The sequence below is a fragment of the Podarcis cretensis genome, assembly GCF_951804945.1.
Source record: "Podarcis cretensis genome assembly, chromosome: 2".
Classification (NCBI taxonomy): domain Eukaryota; kingdom Metazoa; phylum Chordata; class Lepidosauria; order Squamata; family Lacertidae; genus Podarcis; species Podarcis cretensis.
In genome coordinates, this window is record NC_137171.1 from 82,864,975 (window position 1) to 82,886,299 (window position 21,325).

Consider the following 21,325-nt stretch of genomic DNA (forward strand, 5'->3'; position numbering starts at 1 on the left):
AATGTCTGCTATATCATGTGACAACTGCAATTATCTCTTTTGGGGATAAATGTGATCTTTGCCGTGATTATCTTTTTTTTAAAAAAGTCTTAACCAATTAAATAAAATTCTGTGACATTTCAAAGACTGTTAATCACAACCAAGAGCTACAAATGTCAGGATGCATCAAAATTTTCACTGGTAACTGATGAATCACTGAGTTAATTGTAGTTCATTATAAGGCTCTTGTCATTGTTATTATTATGGAAAAGACTTTCATCACTCCTTCTATTCAATAAAAACTAAAAAAAAAAGTTCTAGACACATATGAGGAGATATTACTCATCAAAGCATTTACATTTAATCACCTGCTTTAAAAAGAGAATACGGTAGCTTATTCTGTGGAATATGATAGATTCAGACAGAATAAAGCAATGTTTTAAAATAAAGAGATGAAGACAGCCCACCTCCAAGGTATTTTAATACACCATTTCTTTTTTTACATACGGTCCTTGATTTAGTTCAGGAAGAACAACAGGTGCCTTTAGACATGGGAAATGTCCCTTTTCAAAAAGGGTTTTCTACTTTTAGAAGTCATGGGCCCTGATTTGGCTGGTTTTATCTTGGCAAGTTGCCATTGAATGTCACATTTGACCATTACTTAGTGGTTGCCAAGTTATAACCCCAGAGGTAATCCCAGAAGTGAAAGAAAATGCAGGTGCGATTTTCCCCACCCTCTCTTCCAATCACCCCATTTTCAGGAAGGCAGACTTGTTTCCCATCATAGTAGGGAATCCAAGTAGGTGGAATCCAAGGCTCAGTAACAGCACTGAGGGAGGAGTCTTCTGCTTGGTTGTTAAAGAAACAAACACAACCTCCTGTTACTTACTGTCAGCTATGCCATTACCCAATTACTGTGTTGCTACATTTGCTGCACAGTCATTGATATAATCTCTTTCTAGATGGGTTGATCTGGGCACTACAAGAACTCCTATTAAAACTGCCTTCCTTACAAAGGGAGGTTGGTTTAACTGGAAAAAGATTTGACTGCTAGATTAATTCATGCCCCAGTTTCTAATATGAGCATGCAGAATTACAGATAACATAATTACTTTGTGCAAAGGAAACATTATGGTGGAACCTTGGTTTCTGTACTTCATTGGTGGCTAAACAATTGGTGGGTTCAGGATGGGACAGAAAAGTTACAGGGTGCCTGAGAAGATGAGGGAGTCTTATCTGCTTTGAAAAATCTATAGATTTAATTTGTGTTTGGGATTGGGTGTAGGTGTGAGCCCAGGGGAAGTAGCGGGTAGGAGTCCAAGAAGATAAATACCCTAAATTGAAAAAAGAGTCATGAGTAAAATGGGAGTTGTATTTTCCCCTCGCCATTGTGATTGTCAATCCCATTCACCTTAACATTAAAAAAACATGCCAAAATTGTGGCATATTTCCTGCAAATTTCTTTGATTTAAGAAGGTGTACATTTATAGCCCTGATGTAGTACTAAATTCCATAGGGGTTTCATCTGCAGCTTGCTTTTTTTTGAGGGAACAAGCAGGAAAGTGATGGCTATAGCACTGGATGCTTTTCAGTAAAGCATATGCACACTGGAATTATGAGCATGGTTTTCTTACAGCAAATACTCATTTGCCTAGCTAAGTATGCCAGAACTCAATGAATATTTGTTTGCTTGTTTCCCAGTTCAATCATACAGGACAAGGGAGTATTTGCAGTCAAGCCATAATGCTGATTACGGATGGTGCTGTGGACACTTATGATGCCATTTTTGAAAAGTATAATTGGCCAGATAGGAAGGTAAGTCCATTATATCTTGTATCTGTGAAACAATGTATCTGGTGATGACAAAAAAAACATGCCAAAATTGTGGCATATTTCGTGCAAATTTCTTTGATTTAAGAAGGTGTACATTTATAGCCCTGATGCTCTCAAATACAAATATTCTCTACTAGTGGGACCTTGACCAACAGAGTTGTGCTCTAAGGCAGATACTTGTCAACTGAAAAGCAGAGCAAACAATATCAGGTAAGCTTCGATCTGGATTAAAATTGACCAGGAGTATGCTTTTGTGCTTGCAGGCTTCTCAAGAGCATTTGGTTGGCCATTGTGAGAACAGAATGCTGGACTATATGGGCCTTTGGCCTGATCTAGCAGGGCTCTTCTTATCTTATTATATGTGTGTTTGCTGCATTTTAAAAACCCAACCAAACTTAGAATGGATCATTTCCTGTGTAAATGCATCTTCTCCTAGCTGTTGCTTTAAAAAAAGTGGTGTTGAGAAACATACTGCATATTTATGGAAGGATGCATGAGACAGGAAAGAGTGTGGCTTTGAGATTTGGGGAGAACTTTAAAGAAATGTGCTTGACATTTCGTTTGGTAGAGCTAGGTCCTGGTTGCGTTTTTGGACCAGCCTCCACTGACTTTAATTGGGGAGTAGGAGAAATGAAGAGTGGAAACAATGCAAAAATTTGTAATGCTAGAATTCAACAATGGCAACTCACCGTCTGTAGTTGCATTTCAAAGGCTCACTTATTATTCCATGCTAATAACTTGGGAGCACTTCAACCTCAGGGACCTCTAATTTTGCCCATGCTGAACATACTTATAAATCTGCTGCTGGGTTTGCATGACTATTTTACTTTTTTTAAAAAAAATGAATTGTTTTACCATTTGTGGGGCAGCTCAGTGACAGCATAAAATACTGAATTGGGGTGTATTTAGTAATCTGTCTGCTTTAGAGTATTCCCATTTACTTTACTAGACTTTGGGGTAAAATGGCATAGAAATTGTGACACAGCTAGAGTATAATTTCACAGCTTTAAACAACAGTGAAATTATACTCTAGCCGTGTATCTCTGATTTTTGGGAAAGACAGCTAGACCTAGTAAAGTTGAAATTAAGGTGTGAGTATCTGCTAACTGTCTGGGATTGACTCGGGAATTAATTTCTTCTGATGATTTTATAGAAAATCACCCTTGCCATTCACGAAATAAAAAATGCAAAATGAGCTGCTGTGAAAAGAATTATAATGGTTAGTAATTGTGTTTATACTGCATGATCAGGCAGGATGTGCTTTGTCAGTAGTTGCCTTTTAAAAACATTTTTTTGAGAAAATAATAATTCCATTTATGAATTGCTTCCTATAACACATCTTGAAATGATTCAACAACAAAAACATACATAAAGCAATTTCATATATAAAACCAGCTTCAAATCAGATGCAGACTAGGATAAAAATAACTTAAAAGGCTTATTTGTAAAGGAAGGTATTCAATAGGTGGTAAAAGGCAAGCTGCGGGAGGCCATGGAAGATAGGTTTGCCTGGCGTGCTCTGGTCCATGGGGTCACAAAGAGTCGGACATGACTAAACGACTAAACAACAAAAGGCAAAGAGACATGCTGCCTGTCTGATATGTAAAGGGATGGAGTTCTGAAGGCTTGATAAGGCTAAAGGCCCAATTCCTGCATCATACAGATGGACCTCTTGCTGAGACGGTATCTGCATGAGGCTCTCTCCTGCCAAGTACAGGGCTTGTTTGGTTAAATAGGAATGAGACCATCTCATAGGTATCCTGGTCCCAAGGGCTTTGTACACAAGTTCCAGCACACTGAACTTAAATGAGATACACTTCCAAATCCTGTGGAGAAAAGGACTTCCACCCAAGGTCTGCTTATGTTTTTGAACATTTCTATTCAGAAGTATTGCTGTGTTGGTATGAGGTATGAGATGGACAAGGCAATATCTTAAATGCATAGTTTGAGTCAGAAACAACAGTACATGTTTTGAATTTCGCAGTTGAAAGTTGGCTGGGCTTGTAGAACTGACTAGAAATTAGAAATCTAAGGTCATTCCTGTTGGAAGATGATGGCTTAGGACTGCAGAATGTGAGCTGGCTGAAGTGCTGTCCTGGAATCTAGTTGGACTTTCTGGCAGTAGCTGTGGAAGAGCACACTTTAGTGCCCTGAAGCCTGTGAAAATTAGGACCAGCATACATGTAATTGTGTTAGGGTCATCTTGCTGAGGCTCCCTGCCATGTGCACACAGTATGTGTTTGTGGCCCATAGTCAGTGGCATAGCGTGGGTTGTCAGCACCCGGGGCAAGGCAAGTAATTTGCGCCCCGTAACCTGTGGATTTGCGCCCCCTAACCCCCAGATGTTGCGCCCGGTGCGGCCGGCCCCCCCTGCACCCCCCACGTTACGCCACTGCCCATAGTGAATCCAGGTGAGATTTCTAATCTCAAAAAAGGGTTCAGCACTGGTGATCTGATCTTCTCTGGGCTTTGTGCATGCATTTTGGGCTTTATGTTTTGCTCCCCTTTTGCCCTTTCCACCTGGAAGCAGGAAGATGTCTGAAAGAAAGCAGTCTTTGATACACAATCTTAGATACAAAATAAGCAGGCCCAAGGTTTGCATACAAAGGTGCCCTGAATTATTCATATCTCATTCAAGCCATTAAAAATGGTAAATATTCTTATACAACGGTACACTGAATTATATCACACATTAACCATTACATGGGTGGAAACAAAACCTCAGTTAGTTAATGTAATGGTATAGTGTGGTTACTCGTGCGTAAACTGCCTCCACTTCAATTAGATGGTTTGCTCAAACATGTTTAGGGTTAGAGCTCGCCCTCCGTGACCTGTTAGTCACTTGCAGAATCTGCCAGTGGGCGTTTCTTGAATCTCTTCCAGCATAAAAGCTGCTTGACCCCAAGTCTCCGCCTATGTTCCCTGCGCGGAACACGTCTGCGCAAGTAAGGGGATGGCAAGGGCGTGCCAGCGCTCTCTCCGCTGGTTTCGGTTGAAGGGTCTTGGAGCCCTGACACCGATTCCTCCATCTCCTCTCTATTGGTGTCACGCTGAATTCCTTCCCCCCGACTGGTTCCCTCTCCGGCATCGCTCTGGAGCCCTGCCTCCGCTTTTCGCTCTGATGTCAGTTCCCTGACAGTTAAGTATTTTTTATTGATTTTTATTGATTTAAGGGGGGCAGCTGACCTTCCCATCCCCCTTAGCTACGTCCAAGAACCATTATGAACAGAGTAAAAAAAAACAACACATATGCAAAGGTACCCCAAATTTTATCCCACACAAAACCATTAAAACAGTACAATTCACATGCAAAGGTATCCTGAATTGTACCCTGTTGCCCCTAATAATTGTATACCTCATGATAACTTAGTTCAAAGTAGATGTAGTAGATGAAATATGAAAATATTATTTGCCTTGTGTCTTTGGGATTTCTTCCCCTAATATTGTGTGATGTTAATGGTATAAATACACCTTATTTGCATGGTATGGCAGCAGTAGCATCTTCAATACATATGATGGACAGTGTAGATAATCAAAACTGACACATTTCTTCACTTGACACTGATGCTGTTGGCAGCTATTCATTTTGTCATTAAAACCTTTATAAAAGATGTGAAGGGAAGCAGCCTTATTGGCTAGTCTCTGCTGGAGTACATGATGCACATGTCACAATCACTTTATGGCTCAAACTATACAGTCTATTTATACAGTTGCCACTGCTGCTTCCTAAACTATAACTCTGGCACCAATCAGGGAACCAGTCATCGACGCCTAGGAAGTTGATTGTGTACCTAGGTATGACTCATGTGAAGGCAGTCAGGAGGCTAATCCTGGCCTCCTGTGTGTTAAGTGTAACTTCTGCAGCATGGAGCAGGTTTTGTTTTGTTTTTGTTTTTTAAATTTATTTAGGGTCTCACTGCAACTCAGAAGTCTGACCTTTCATGGTTTTAAGTTTCATGGATAACCTGCACAAGTAGAAACCAAGATGTTTAGTTTTATAAAATAAAGACTCATGAGTAAAGCACCATACAAGTCCAAGCTGAGGCAACTATAAAACGCCACATTTCAGTGAACAAACTGTAACCCTGCAGTGTACAAGAGTACCTGTAGAGAGCTTCTAAAAAGTAAAAAGGGTAGCATATGGTTCTCCCCCTCACTTTCCACAAGGGTAAAATAATGGTTTAGAACATTAACATCCATTTGGCAAAATGGATAGCTGGACCACGACATAACCGCAGTGACCATTTATCTGTTTCCTCTAGACTGCCATCTACAAGGAGATTAAAGCATTCCCTAGAATTTTAACCAACCCTGTGTAGCTTAGCAATATGCTGATGCTACACGCACGGAACATTAGAAACGGCAAATCGCTGTTGTCCTGGTGTTATTAAATTGATTTTCTTTTCTTAAGAAAGAGTCAGAATATTTCAAAGGTCAGTGTGTACTGTGTGTTGAATCATGAGATGTCTCATGAGCAAAAGGAAGGATTCAGACACCTTCTAGGGCATTGTAACCTGAAACAGGATGATTATCTACCCTTTGAGGGCTTTCTTGCTGTTACAATTTTGTAGTGAAATGGAATATAGTTTTCCAAATTGGGGATGTGAGGGGGAAATTATATCCATGGGTAAAGTGCATATTTGGCATGTAGAACTTCCAGTTTCCTTTCTTGCATCTCTAATTAAATGATCTCAAGTAGGAAAATGGTGGCTATGATCCTGATACTTCTGCTGCTTCTCAAAGTGTGGCAAAGATCTTTGGTGGGAATTTCCATCATACCTACTCTGAATGCACTAGGCATCTTAAGCACACTCTACACTTCTTCCGCTGTGGGAAGCTGCTAAAAGCCTTCCCAGCCTGTTGCGTGAGGCTGTACATACACAATAATGTTCTGGATTTTTTCCTGATTTGGGGGCCCTTTTAGAGAATAATTTTCATGTTATGTACATGGGTATACTATAGGTATCCCTTGGGTATTTTTGAAAAAATAATAATCTGGGTGGCTTCAGTGTGGTCAGCATGGAGCCATCTGAGTTCAGCATTAGAGAAGGAGGAGGAGGAGGAGGAGGAGGAGGAGGAGGAGGAGGAGGGGGAGAAGAAGCCTGGTGGGCAACGGGGAATCATCAGACATTAACAAGTACAAATGGAAGATCAGCATTCTGAGTAATCTTTGTTATGACCCCTAATATTTGGGACTGATATTAACACTATTTGACTATTAGCTATGAGAAGGATGGGCGTTGATTAAATTAGTTATCAACATTAGTAGACTTAATTGATTGTTTCCCATGCCCACCAGAAAGCAAGTCCTACAGCATATACAGTTCTGTGCAAAGGTTTTAAATACTGGAGTTATTTTTAGCACTATGACATAACCATCTCTACAGCTCTTACTTTAATTGGTTGTATAAAAAGTTGAGGTGACTTATGCATCAGAGTAAATACATTCTGTTTTTATGGGAAAACGTTGGAGCACTGACTTCCGTTAAGCTTTAATCTAAATAGCTGAGGTTTCCCTTAAGAGCAATCAAAGAATCTTTCCTGGTTTATAACATGGAAGATGAGTTGAATTTATGGCTGGATGCTCCGCAGTGTCTTTGTTTCGTGGTGTTTCTTCCTTGGGGATTCATATCTTGAAAATACACCTCAGAATCATGAATCACTTGGGACTCATTAATGGAGAACATATCTCACTGCACTGTAATTTTTCATTGTATAATTCACCATCTGTTGTTTGACATGCTGCTAAAAAATTAGAAGCCATCATGAGTACCTCAATAATAGTAGAAATGTGAAGTTGTTCTGTGTTATGATTTCATAAAATAGGCTGACTCCACAACTGAACTAACAAAAGACCATTCTAATTTTTATTATTTTTTTCTTTTAAATAGCTCTTCTGCTGAAGATTAGTTACCGTATTTTTCGCTCTATAACACGCACCCGACCATAACACGCACGTAGTTTTTAGAGGAGGAAAATCCGTAGGCATGCCACCCGTAGGCATTCCCTCCATAACACGCACAGACATTTCCCCTTACTTTCTAGGAGGAAAAAAGTGAGTGTTGTGGTGCAAAAAATATGGTATTTTATACATTTTTATCTTGCTTTTTTGTTAGTTACCTGCCTACATTTTATTTCTAGAATGAAAAATCATTAGCATTAGAAGGTTACTTAGAGGCCATCTAGTCACAAGCACACACAGAGAGTCTATTGTGCAGCCATGGTACCCCTGACATATGACTGTCCAGTATCTGCTTAAATATATTCAGTGAAGGAGAATGCCTCCCTCCCCCACCTCCCAAGGCTGTCTATAACAAGGTCAGGGAGCTCTTTGGAAATTTCTCCTAAAGCTTTGTCCCAAATTTCTTTCTTGCAATTTCCACCCACTGGCTCTAGTCTTACCCTTTGGATCAGCAGAAAGCAACCCAAAGATTTAGCATCTGTTTCCCTTGCCAGTGGTGGATTTTGGGCTCTCAAATTTCAGCAGGGCCCCATGGGGGGACACATAGGGGGAGAACAGGCATAAGAGAAGCTCTCCAGACATTAAACCAGTTCTTCATCAATGAAAACAAGTTGTCTTTTCCATGTGAGTATATTTTGTTTGAATCAGAAGTACAGTCTTGCACTGATACAGCAGAGAAGATTTGGTATGCCCAGCAAGGACTATGGAATTATCCAGTCCAAGGACCAGCTGAAAAAACAACCCCACATTGAGAAATGGGAACCATATGATCTGTCGCAGAGATCGCTGCTTTTATATAATAGTGGGAAAGAACTTTGGATAGTCATGAGGCATAACTTACTGTCCTTCTGAGTTCTCAGAAGTTGCCTTCACCAGTCTTTGAATGCATTCTGATTTGTGCAACTTTCTGTAAGGTGCTGGACACCAGGGGCAGGAACATGGTCTGATGGAGGTTTGGTGGAAGGAATATTCAGGGTTTGGCTGTGGATCCAAGTAATACTGTTTCCAGGAACATGATCATGAACATTAAATGGCATCCGGGAACTGTAGTCAACTCTTTTTTTAAATGTTGGCTTTAAACAAAAATGTGTGCAGCAAAGCAACCAATCAAGTGATGGATTACGTGTTAATCTTCCTTGCCCAGGAAAAGCTCTGTGTTATCTTTTATGCCCACCTTAACTGAAAAAGAAATGTTCTTTTCCCCCTCTCTTTTTGGGGGGAAAGCAAATGCCTGTGTTTAATTACCTTAAAACTGACTATTGTGTGGAACCAGATATATTTTTAAATATGCTTGCTAATTTCATTTCATAAGAAAAGCATACTGTGGAACAAAAAGAAAGTGATGAAGTCTTTTTTTTTTTTTTCATTCTTCTGTGAGAACTATCTGCAAAAAGAGAAGCAGTTAATCATTTCTTTAAGTAAATGTGCACGCAAGCTAAATTGTACCAGCTGAAACATCTGTGACAGAAACAAGTGGATTACTATAAACATTTCCCGGAGATTTGAATGATTTTGCTTTGATCAAGTTCACACCCCTATTTTTATGTTCACTTCACATGAAAATTCATATCTGTGTCTGAGGAAGAGAAGAGAATATGATCATGTGTTTTAATTTAGATTGCATACAAAACTTATGCACATGAAAGGGCTGAGCCATGGCTGCACAAGCAGTCTTATTTCTAGTTCTGCCAAGATGCTTGCTTGCGGCCCACAGACGTGGCAAAGTTACTTACGGGACACACTGCTCCTGATGCCACTATAGTGATGAAGCATCCATGACAGCACAACAGCTTCACATGCCGTAGAAGCCTTGAGTGACTATTCTGATTTATCTGTAATTGGTACCCCTAAGGCACAGTAGCAGAGTAGCAAGACCCTGTAGCAGTTATAGCATCAAAAAGATAAGGCAGTGAGCAGCAGACATAGCACCCAAGATAGCAAGGGTGACCGGCAGTTGAAGCTCTATAGAGAGGTCCTGTTGAACAACTTACTCCATAGCAGGATGGAGATGAACTGAGTCATTGTGAGCCTTTTCCTCCAGTCTACTCCTCAGCATTTGATACCATTGACCAAGGTATGCTTCTGGAGCTGGTGTTTGGAGACATGGTACTACTTGTTCTGCTCCTATCTCCAGAGCTATTTCTAGAAAGCTACTGTTCAGCACCAGGGGAGCTGTCCTGTGGTTTCCTGCAGGCTTCCATCTTGTCCCCCATGCTTCATCTATATGAAGCCTCTGAGAGCTGTCATCAGGAGATTTGGAGTGAGGTGTCATTAATATGCAGTTAACACTCAGTTCTGCCTCTCTGTTCCATCTGAATTGGGAGAGGCAGCTGAGGTGCTAGACCAGTGTTTGGAGATGGTGACAGGCTGGATGTGGGTCAATAAACTGAAGCGGTATCCTTAAAAGGCAGTGGTGTTATATGTTCTAAATTCTTAAGTCTGGGAGGGGGAAGACAGCTTGTCCTAGACTTCCCTGGAAGGAGCAGGTTGATAGCTTGGCAGTACATTGTTGCCTGAAGTTCAAGTGGCCTCGATGACTAGAAATGCCCAGTTCCAGCTGTTCACCAGCTGCAGCCCCTTTTGGACAGAGATAACTTGGCCATGGTTCTTCATAGTGTAGTAATTTCCAGAGTGGATTGTTGCAATGCACTCTACTTGGAGTTGCCCTTTAAGATGACCCAGAAACAACTGCAGCGGCCAGATTACCGGCTGAGGTTCCATTCAGAACTCATATACAGTGGTGCCCCGCAAGACGAATGCCTCGCAAGACGGAAAACTCGCTAGACGAAAGAGTTTTCCGTTTTGGAGGTGCTTCGCAAAACGAATTTCCTATGGGCTTGCTTCGCAAGACGAAAATGTATTGCGAGTTCCTGTGGTTTTTTTTTCCTTCCCCCTTTTTCTAAGCCGCTAAGCCGCTTATCCGCTAAGCCGCTAAAAGCCGCTAAACCGCTAATAGCGCTAATCCGCTAAGCCGTCAATGGGCTTGCTTCGCAAGACGAAAAAACCGCTAGACGAAGAGACTCGCGGAACGGATTCTTTTCGTCTTGCGAGGCACCACTGTAACACATTTTAAAACAGCTGCACTGCTTATACTGGTGAAAACAAACCCCTACTGCCCTCCTGTTTCTGATTCTGTTGCTCCACCAGTACGTGACTCTGCATGTGCTCAATTAATGTACAGTTCTGAAGTTCAAAGTGTGTGGATGGGTTTATTGTTTTTCTCCTGTGCCTTGAACCCAACAGCTAGGCATTGGATTTTTAAAAACAATATTTTAATAAAGTAAAAAAGAGCCACCTCTCTTAAATACTTTGGAATAGGGTCTGGAAACTTTTTCTTCCCATTCTGAGTGCTATGTTTTCTTGTAGGCAGCATTCCAAGGGCCACATAACAGTGGTGTGCAGGGCCAGATGCAAAGTCTGAGGTGACTCTTACCTTTGTAAGAGAGATGCCGAAGTCCAAGCAAGCAAGAGGCATTATCACAGTTAAAGGACTATACTGCTGTACTAACTAACTCTCTTTCTCTCTCTCTCTCTATGTCTCCAGTAACGTACCGCTCTGGTTACGTAACTTTCAGGTACTTTTTTGGGGGGTGCGCACAGACCCCCAGAACGAATTAAATTCGTATCCAAAGGGTCCACTGTATATATATGACAAATCTTCCATCTCTAACTGGCAACAGTTATAGGCAACCTTGAATCTTATTCTTGTGGGAAGTCTTTCACATAAACTCTCTTCACGTGATAACTGCCGTTTCCACTAGACTAGAGCATTAGGAAGTGTGAAACTTTAGTCAACACGGATAACATCTGAAAGACTGCCAACTCCCCGATGAACCTGCTCATTCATTAAGTAAGATTTTCCCCTGAGGCCCTTTCCCAAATGCCCCTTCCATCATCAAGGTTCAGTGTCTCAACTTTAAAACTCTCTCCCTGGAAAGGTTTGCCTTGCACCCACCTTGACTACCTTCAGATGCAAAGTTAAAAACCTTGTTTTATGTGCAGCGATTTTGAATTGAATTTAAACAAATTTATAGCATGAGTAGAATGACCTCCACTTGGAACAGTGGAGCTTTGCTTCTCTCTCCTCCTCCTGTGCCCTTCCCCTCAAAACTACTCCAAATACTTGGGGGGGTGGACGGGACCCAAGAGCAAACTGGAGGAGATGCGGGAAGGGTGAGGCAAGGGAAGTTCTGTTGCACAAGTGGAAGTTGTTCCACTAGTCTCGTGACTTCACTTGGTACAACCCTCTGTTGTATTATTGCTGCTTGTTTTATTGGACCCAGTTTCCTTGCTTTGAATGCTTCTGCTGTTGTTTTCTTTGGCTTTTTTGTGGTTGTGCATTGTTTGTTTCAGTGCTATTCCATTGTTGTATTCATATTATTGTATTGTGAATTGAAACCTGGGGCATAATTTTTTTAAAAATAAATAGACATACCATTTCCCCTTATCATGCTACACAGTTAGCCAGCACTGAGTACTGTGAGGACATAACAGGTGAATTCACCTTTATATGAACTGTGATGTTCACAGGCTGCTGTTTACTCTCGTTACTGTCATTTATGGCATTTGTTCTGCGTCAATACAAAAAGCAGTTTATTTCATAGGTTATGTCATTGCCATTTCCAGCTTATCGTGGATATAATGCTTGGAGTCCACAGTCTGAATTTAAGGTGACCTTTCTGTCCAGCTTAAAAAAAATTCCAAAATAATTGATTTTGCAGTTAACATGAACAATTTATTGCATATGTTATGAGGTGTTCCTACCCCCAGCTCCAGGCTATTTAATGTAAATAACCTTTATAGTTTATTTTATTTTAACTCACCTTTTAAAAAAAATTGCATTATGTTCTGTGAATAAGATTATTTTCTTTCTGAAATTCTTTTGAATATTTTAAAATTGTCAAAATATACCCACCTGATAAATATTTTCCCCTCATATGGTTTCCTTCATGGAACATATTGTTGCTCTCCTTTAAATTGTTTACAGCTTGTCAACATCCATCTTGAATTGTTCTGCTGCAGTATCACTCTGTTGATTCGTTGTTTAGCTTTGTTGTCTACTTTAGCACCAGAGAGCTACTGATCTAGGGTTGATGCAAAGATTTCATAATAAAAAAGGGTGGAAAATAAAACAAATGGGTCTATTCATTGTTAAACAAATGCCATAGAAAGTAGTTAGTTCTGACTAACCTTTTGATTCCCTAGGAGCCAGAAAAAAGGAAGCTTGAGGTTACAGGGAGGTAGGAGGCAGCAGAAAGAGAGGACAATAAAACACTGTCTAGCCCAGGGGTTCCAAAATCATGGTCTGTGGACCAGCAGTGGTCTGTGAACTTCATTCAGGTGGCATGTCTGCATTAAATAATCATATTAATTTTAAAGTATATTTTTATTGCTTTTTGTTTCTTATATGTTATTGTATTGTATCACAATACAATATATGAATTAAAATAAGCAAGAAATATAATTAAAAACCATACAGCATCTAGCATAGAACACAACAACTGGTACAACAGACAGAGAAATCGTTAAGTGATCTTCCAAGACCACTGAAACTTAACCAAATGGCAAGCATTTCTCCTGAGCCTAGAAAATGGTTCTTTCCATCCCTTCCCTGAAGTAATAAAGGGACAGTGGCAAGCATATATTTTGACTGGCTACCAAAGCCAGCCACAATTCATGGTCATGCATTTGAACCTTCAAATATTTGTGTCAGTTCCTGACATTAGAGTTTATAAAGCTTGTATCAGCTTAGATGTCCACTGCATCTATTCATTTAAGATCACATGCACGAAGGGCTTGTTGCTTATGATGGTTTTAACAGTAAACTAAATAAAAATCCAAAGATAAGTAAAATGGAGCCAGTGTCCTTTTATCCATAATTTAATGAGAAAACACCTGGCTTCTCTAGTTCATTTCAAAGCATTTTAAATACAGACATGTTTTAAGAGGCATGAGGGAACCATAAGGTAAACTGAGCAATGTATAAAACACTCCTAATGAACTAAGTTTTTCCACCAAGGTATCAAGCTAGATTTACCAAAATAAAGTGATTCAACAAAACACAAATGTTTTTGAGCTACTTTTTTGGTGCTCCACAGTGACTTATTAATGGGTTGTTGAGTGGCAAAAGAAACTGGCTCTTATTCCCATCTTACTATTTAATCAGGTGCTAACAGCACTTCAGTCTCTACAAAACCCATAAATTCCAGGAGGAGTTGGGCTGATATAAACTGTTCCAGTTCACTGAGGAATGGAGCATTATTAAAGTCAAAGCTGAGGTTACAGAACTGCAAGAGGCATATGGCCTTACTCTTTTACTTAATTACTATTTTGCTTAATTATTCTTACCACTATATTAAGATGATTGGATTTCAGTTGTAACAATGTGCAGTTGTTAGAAGGCAAGTATCATGCTGCCCAGTCGTGGGCACCATTACACAGAAGTAAGTCCAATGGAGCTCAGTGGCGACTCAGCTTCCAGTTTATAGGAGTTAATTGTGAGTAAACACGGAAAGCTCCCAGTCTCCCAGTTTTTGCTCTCCTGTGTTTAGGTGCAAGACTACAAAGAGAAGGATGTTTATTTGGTCTCTTTCCCCCAGGAACATTGGATAAGAAGGCGAGGTGGCCTCTATAAAATAAAATGAGGATTGCTCTGATACTATAAAGATTAAACATTTGAAGAATGCTAATATTTAAGATACTTTAATGATGCTGTATTTTAGGGTGCTACATTTTTTATGTGTCTAATTGGTTTTCTGTTCTTTTATTATTACAGTGGACGCTCAGGTTGCACGTTCGCAACCTGCAGCAGCGCGTCTGCGCATGCGTGGGTTGCGATTTGGGGCTTCTGTGCATGCGCAAAGCGTGATTTAGCGCTTCTGCGCATGCGCGACTGCCAAAACCCGAAAGTAACCCGTTCCGGTACTTCTGGGTTTCGGCGGTCCGCAACCCAAAAAAACGCAACCTGCAGCGCCTGTAACCCGAAGTATGACTGTAGTGCATTTTGCATAGCATAGTAACAGTGTCATGCTATATGCTTTAGAGCACTGTGCAATTGAAATGATCAGGTAATCAGGAATAAACATGGCTGCTTGATTCTACTGTTCTATTCACTAACACTAGGTTTTTACCTTAAGATTCAATATAAGCTGAAATTTTGGGTTTCTGATGAACAATTCAAAAAACTTAGTCTGGATTTGGACTGACAGAAAACACTTGGCTGGTTTGAAAAGAAATCAAAATGAAGACAATCAAGGAGTTCAGACAAACATGTGGTAAGCTCCTGCACGTGGGGTTGTCTTAATCCAAATTACAAGTAAGGATTACATAGTCAAATATTGCCTAAAGAAAAACAGCAGCTGTGATAGGGAACAATTTAGATTAGAGAAATGATATGAGGCAAAACAGTTAATCATTTGCCATGGTGTTGTGGCCCCAATCCAGCTTGTGCTCATCTCTGCATCTGCCTTTAACTTTAAAAATAATAAGAATAACAATGGTTGGAGAACCAGTTATGAACCTCCTATAATCTCATTTTGTTTGGTCAGATGTAGTTGGTGCCTTCAATTAGAAATACATAAGTTAGTTCCAAGCACAACCTTACTGATCACCTATTTCTTCATCACATACCTGCAAGGTGTTCAGCTTCTATCAAGGAAGCACTGCCACAGTTGAAGGACCCTTGGTATGATGGTCTTTCATGAAATGAGTTTCATTTTGCAGACAGAATGACAGAAAACAGATTGAACTGACATTCTAGTGGCATTGCTTACTCCTATAACACACAAATATAATGACTGTTATTTTCTACTTTGACACAAACAAGAGACATGGCAAAAGAGATGGAAGAGGATGAGGCTCCTAAAAACCTCTACTGTTCTCTGTCGTGTTTTGCTCTACAATTACTGTAGTAGCAGCCAAATTACAAACCAGTTAAACTGAAATACTAGAAAGGCCCAATCTCAGTCAATATACACCATCTATTCCAGCATACTAAGAGTATGGGTCGGTGAATGGTTTGCTACTGAAGCTTTTGTGTGATTCTTTGAATATGTGCCTAAGTTACTATGCTACTATGCTGTCTCAGGGATTTTCTGTGTATGGCAGCCACAGCTTAGCAGATGACTTTTATAGACAGTGTCATTTGCAGAAGAGGTTATGTGAATGCCAGTTCCATGTGCAAAAATCAATAGGGAATGGTCTTTCACACTGGTGCAAATGTTTTAAAAATTTGTGTCCATGCTAGCGCATAGGTAGATAGTCCATTCTGAAATGTTCATGTTAGGGTTAGGGTTCAGTTGAATTTATGGATAGTTTCCCACTAAAAGAAAAGTCCCAAAATGATTTGCAGTCAAGTAAAAAATACAATAATAAAATCACATAAACATATTAGAAACAGATTTTACAATATGGTTGTATCATTGGTGTTGTCAAAATTCCTGGGAAAACAAAAGTGTCTTTTTTTGCCTGGCACTGAAACAATGGCAAGGTTCATGTGAAATCAACATTCACACAATCTGGTATGCATGTGGTACTAAATGACTAAAGCCTGTGAAAGCCATGTAGGATCAACTTTATCACTCACCATCCCTATTGAGGATCCTTGCAGTGGAACATTAATCCTGCATGGTTTTGTTTCAGTGCACACTGAACTCTGCATAGACTCTGTATGACTTTCATTTTCAGAACAGCAGACGTGGATTCATCTTTAGTTGCTAAGATCTGCAGAGTCAGAGAAACAGAAGTTTGTATAAATCTTTCCATACTCACACATAAAACTAAAGGTAAAGGGACCCCTGACCATTAGTTCCAGTCATGGATGACTCTGGAGTTGTGGTGCTCATCTCGCTTTATTGGCTGAGGGAGCTGGTGTACAGCTTCCGAGTCATGTGGCCAGCATGACTAAGCCACTTCCGGTGAACCAGAGCAGCGCACAGAAACGCCGTTTACCTTCCCCCTGGAATGGTACCTATTTATCTACTTGCACTTTGACATGCTTTCAATCTGCTAGGTTGGCAGGAGCAGGGACCGAGCAACGGGAGCTCACCCCGTTGTGGGGATTCGAACTACCGACCTTGTGATCAGCAAGTCCTAGGCTCTGTGGTTTAACCCACAGCACCACCCACATGTCTTTTATACATATGTACAAACAATTGTAACTTTTTATTGAACATCCCATCTAGGGAATATCAACAGATCAATGATTCTTTTTTAACAAGGTTAATTGCATCACTTTTCTACCAAGATACTAATGTTCAATAATTTTTACCGTTGCAATCTGGAAAGTTAAGGAAACACAAATGCATTAGTTGGTACTGCTAGTCTATCCCCATGCCCCACCGCACTGTTGCAACCTTTTAATAAATTAGGCATGCTGTAGCCTCTTGATGGCACTGTATTTCCTTCTTGAGTTCATAGGCCTTGCAGAACATTTATGTCTCATTACATCCAGTACAGCAATTATGCCCTAATAAATCAGGGGAGCTTTGCAGTGACGGTCTTGACAGTAATGAATCTTTCTGTTGGCGTTTCCACTTCGCAGGCACAAATAATGAAGCAAAACTGCCCCATCTGGTCACTCAGTAAGAGTCAAACAGCAGTGGGGAGCTGTTTTCTCAAGCATGACAAAGGTCATATTGTGGAGCAGGAGTGAGCGATAGTAGGTTGGGCTGTGAGTGACAGTGAAGAATGAAGCCGTTTAGGGGCTTTTATCATAATCACATTTATTAGCCATGCTGTCAGGTAACCCGCCCCTCCCCCCGGACTGTGTGCTACTGCGTCAAAAGCTTCCTTAGCTGGCAGAAACAGAAAGCTGTCTAATGCCACCCCCTTGCAGAAACAAAACAAACTCATGGAAATGCTAAGAATGTATCCTTGCATTTCATGTCAGTTGGGGTGGGGGGGGGGGGGAGAGGAATGCCCCAGCAGTTCCAGTTCAGCTGAGTATGAATATGCAAATTCACTGCTAAGTATTGTCACGGCACACTTCTGTTTATGGGAATCTTATTGTATTATTACAGTAATTGCTGCTCACATGTTGCTTTGTTGACAATTTACTTAACATTAAGTGCTGGTTAATTAAACTTTACGTAGGCATTAGGTACAGTCTGATACTCATGGACAAGTTACCTCTCGCTAAGTTTTCTTACCTGATACTTAGTTCAGCCTCAGTGCTAGAAAAAAAATGTACTCTAAAATGGATGTAGGAAGGAATCAATGGATTTCAGTGCTAGGTGTTCACTCTAGAACTTGTAAAATAATGTTGATTAATGGAGTGCAGTTGAATATGCTATTGCCACACTGGTTAACATAGCACTATATCACGAAACTTCGCTTGGAGCCATATGTATGGGTCAGTATTGTCTACATTGACTGGGAGTGGTCCTCCACAATTTCCGGCAGGAGTCTTTTCTAGGATGTACTGGAAGATGTGAAGGATTGAACGCAGGACCTTCTGAATGTGATTTGTGCTCTATCACTGGTCTAGAGCCCTTCCCTGCTAAGGCACTTACGTTTTTTCAAACGTATGTTCACAACCTCTTGTTACTTAATTACTGAGTGTTCTTTGCTGAATGTCTGAACTGTCTCCACTCAAAAGCAGTGTGTTTGATTTGATGTCAGAATATGTGACAATTAATGTGAGCTGGATGTTTGCCACATACAAGTCCACTGCAGACCATGGGTGTGTACTCTGGTCCTGATTAACCACAGTGAGCATCTTACTATTTAGGGTTGTATTTAAGGCCATCCGAAGTTATGTTTGAGCTGCAGCTCCTCTTGTTCTGGTTAATTAAACAGTGGTCATACAGGTACAAGATTTTATATCTGTCACTATAGAGTAACTAGGCTCATGATACAAAAATGCACTATGTGTGCATGAAGGAGAGGAATGTTTCAATCCATAATTTTGCTTGTTTTTGATGGAGTTACAAATCCTTAAACTAAAAAATGTGACACAAGAAGCCATTTTCAGTAGCAGTCCCATGCTTGCCATCTTGCATGGGCTGGCCCTCAGATAGTAGGAAAATACAGAAATGAAAACAGAAGGAGCCCAGATCTGTGTCAAGGAGCCCTGCCTTGGTTCTAGATTTCAGATTGCTATGGCTCTTCTGCACATCCCCACTATGCATGCTTATTTGGGAGTCAGTAATTTATTTGAGTTCAGTAAGGCTCGCTCTTGGATAAAAAAGTGAGGTTCTGATACTCAGATCTTGAGCAGCAAAAAAAGAGGTGATGGTACTTCTTAGCTGTGAGTACCACCAGAAAAAGCATTGCTTCTGAGTAGATGTGAATAAGGTGGGGCTGTCAGTGACTCTGAAAAGATTTGTTAATAGTGATGGGAAAGTATAATGTGAAAAGAAAGACAGTGCTGCAGACCAGCTGTTGTGGCAGAGAGAAAATACTTTTAGCATTAATGGTTTACTTGCTCTCAAGTATTTTAATCCTCCATTATTGTCAATCTGGATGCATTACAACTTTTTTTTATTAGTCATACATTCTTGAATGAATTAAATGTATGACAAAAGTATGGTTTGGCAACAGTAATAAAAAGAAACTGAAGCCATGCCACCATGTGTTACTGTGAACCAGCTAGAAGTTCATATGAGCAAGGTGAAAACAGCCACATTTCCAATCAATCATGCCATTATTGGCTGATCAATGGGAGACATTTGGTTTAGTTTGCCTGTTTGGATTTCATTTGTACTTTAGTTTGTTTCCCTGTCTGTAAAAAATTGAGCTATTGAGTGAATGTTGAACTGAATGATTACACACTAAATATGCAGCTTCGGATTATTTCTGGAAGCATTGCTATTGTTTGAGACTCAGGTGGCTTCAGGGTGTGCCTTCCATCAGCTTTGGCTGGTGGTCCAGCTGCACCCCTATCTGGACAGGGATAGCCTAACTTCTGTCATCTATGCCCTGGCAACCTCTACGTTAGATTACTGCAAAGCATTATACGTGGGGCTGCCTCTGGATACACTTCAGAGACTTCAGCTGGTGCAGAATTCAGGGGCCAGGTTGCTCCCTGGGGAAAGACAGCATATAATACCAATCTTGGCCTGATTGCACTGGCTGCCAGTTAGTTTCGGGGCCCAATTTAAAATGCTGACTTTGGCTTATAAAGCCTTAAGCTGCTCAGGATGACAATACCAAGGACAGCTTCTCCCCATATGAACTGACCTGGACCCTGCGATCGTTAGCAGAGGTCCTTCATTGTGTTCCTCTTCTGAGAGAGGCCCAGAGGGCAGCAACACAAGAATGGGCTTTCTATGCGATGGCTCCCCACTTATGGAAGGCTCTTCGCAGGGAGGCTCACATGTGTCTTCGCTATATATCTTTAGGCACCAAGGGAAAACATTCTTCTTCTCCTGGGCCTTTGGATAAGTAGCCAATCTATGTCTGTGTTTTCATATTGTAAACTACCCTGTGATCTTTAGATGAAAGGCAGTACAGTATATAAATTTAATAACCCTATGATTCAAGTTCAAATACCAACATAAGCCCGACACCCAGTTTTAAGGGGAGAAGGAAATTCAAAACATAACATAATACATTCCATGACCATTGAAACATTGGAATGATAGCTCGAGTTAGGAGAGTGTCTTCCAGTTTATGAGGATACAGGTAATATGTAGGCTCCATGTAAAATTCTGCCTTTCAGGTTCAGAGATCAGTTTTTGCACCACAGCCATGGCAGTTGGGTGGTATCACAACATATCACAACATAACTATTTTGAAGGAGGCTAGGAAAAACATAATGCACATGTCTCCCCATATATTCAGACTTGAAGCTTCAGATCTGTAACATAATACCTGCTACAGATGCCTTCATCTACTGAAGGTGTTGCAATGAGGCGGAGGACCTTTGTCTGTTTTAGGGTCCCCACTTCAAAACATATTGCTGGCTGACCCATCTACCTATCTCCCTGTGTTCAGGAAGCTGAGTAAGTCCTTTCTTTTTAGGGAGCTTTCTTATAACTTGACTGTCTTAGGGTTTATTTTTATTTTTTTTAATTAACATTTACATGCTGCCTTTCCATAAAAAGCAAGGTAACCCAAAAAAAAATCTAACCACAATAAAAACACGAAAGCCTAAAAATGACAGAGAACCAAGCAGCACAAATAATCAATCAACCGCAGGCCTTAAAAAGCAGCAGGGAGCACAAAATCAACAGCCTGGACTCTCAAAGGCCCAACAACACAACAACCTTAATCCTTTCATTGGAATAATAATAATAATTTGTGTGTATTTTATTGTAAACTGTTTCCAGGGTGGTGGCGGCGGCTGGGAAGCAGGATATATGTGTCATAAATATATAAATAAGTTTGCTCCTCAGATGGCCTGTCTTGCTTGTTCTTGGAAATGCTGGGACAGTCCCCCCCTCCCCCCCAATAATCATGGTGTGGGTTAGTGAGTAAGGCTTCCTTTGATCCATGGACCCATTGAAGTAGTGGCCATGGCCTGTTTCCTGGACCGTCCCCTGTGTCCTCATCTGCTCTTGAAGCAGGCAGGGCTCCACTCGGAGCAGATGCTTGAGCTCTATGGAGCAG

General features: G+C 40.6%; 1 protein-coding gene across 2 annotated transcripts in view; it reads left to right on the top strand.

The window, feature by feature from the left end:
• The window catches only part of CACNA2D3 (calcium voltage-gated channel auxiliary subunit alpha2delta 3), a 494,630-nt gene that overhangs the window by 242,882 nt on the left and 230,423 nt on the right, over positions 1-21,325 (top strand). For both annotated transcript variants that reach the window (XM_079964982.1, XM_079964983.1), the window contains exon 11: positions 1,681-1,794. In XM_079964982.1, coding sequence (XP_079821108.1) covers positions 1,681-1,794 — 114 coding nt within the window. The remainder of the gene's footprint in view (positions 1-1,680; positions 1,795-21,325) is intronic.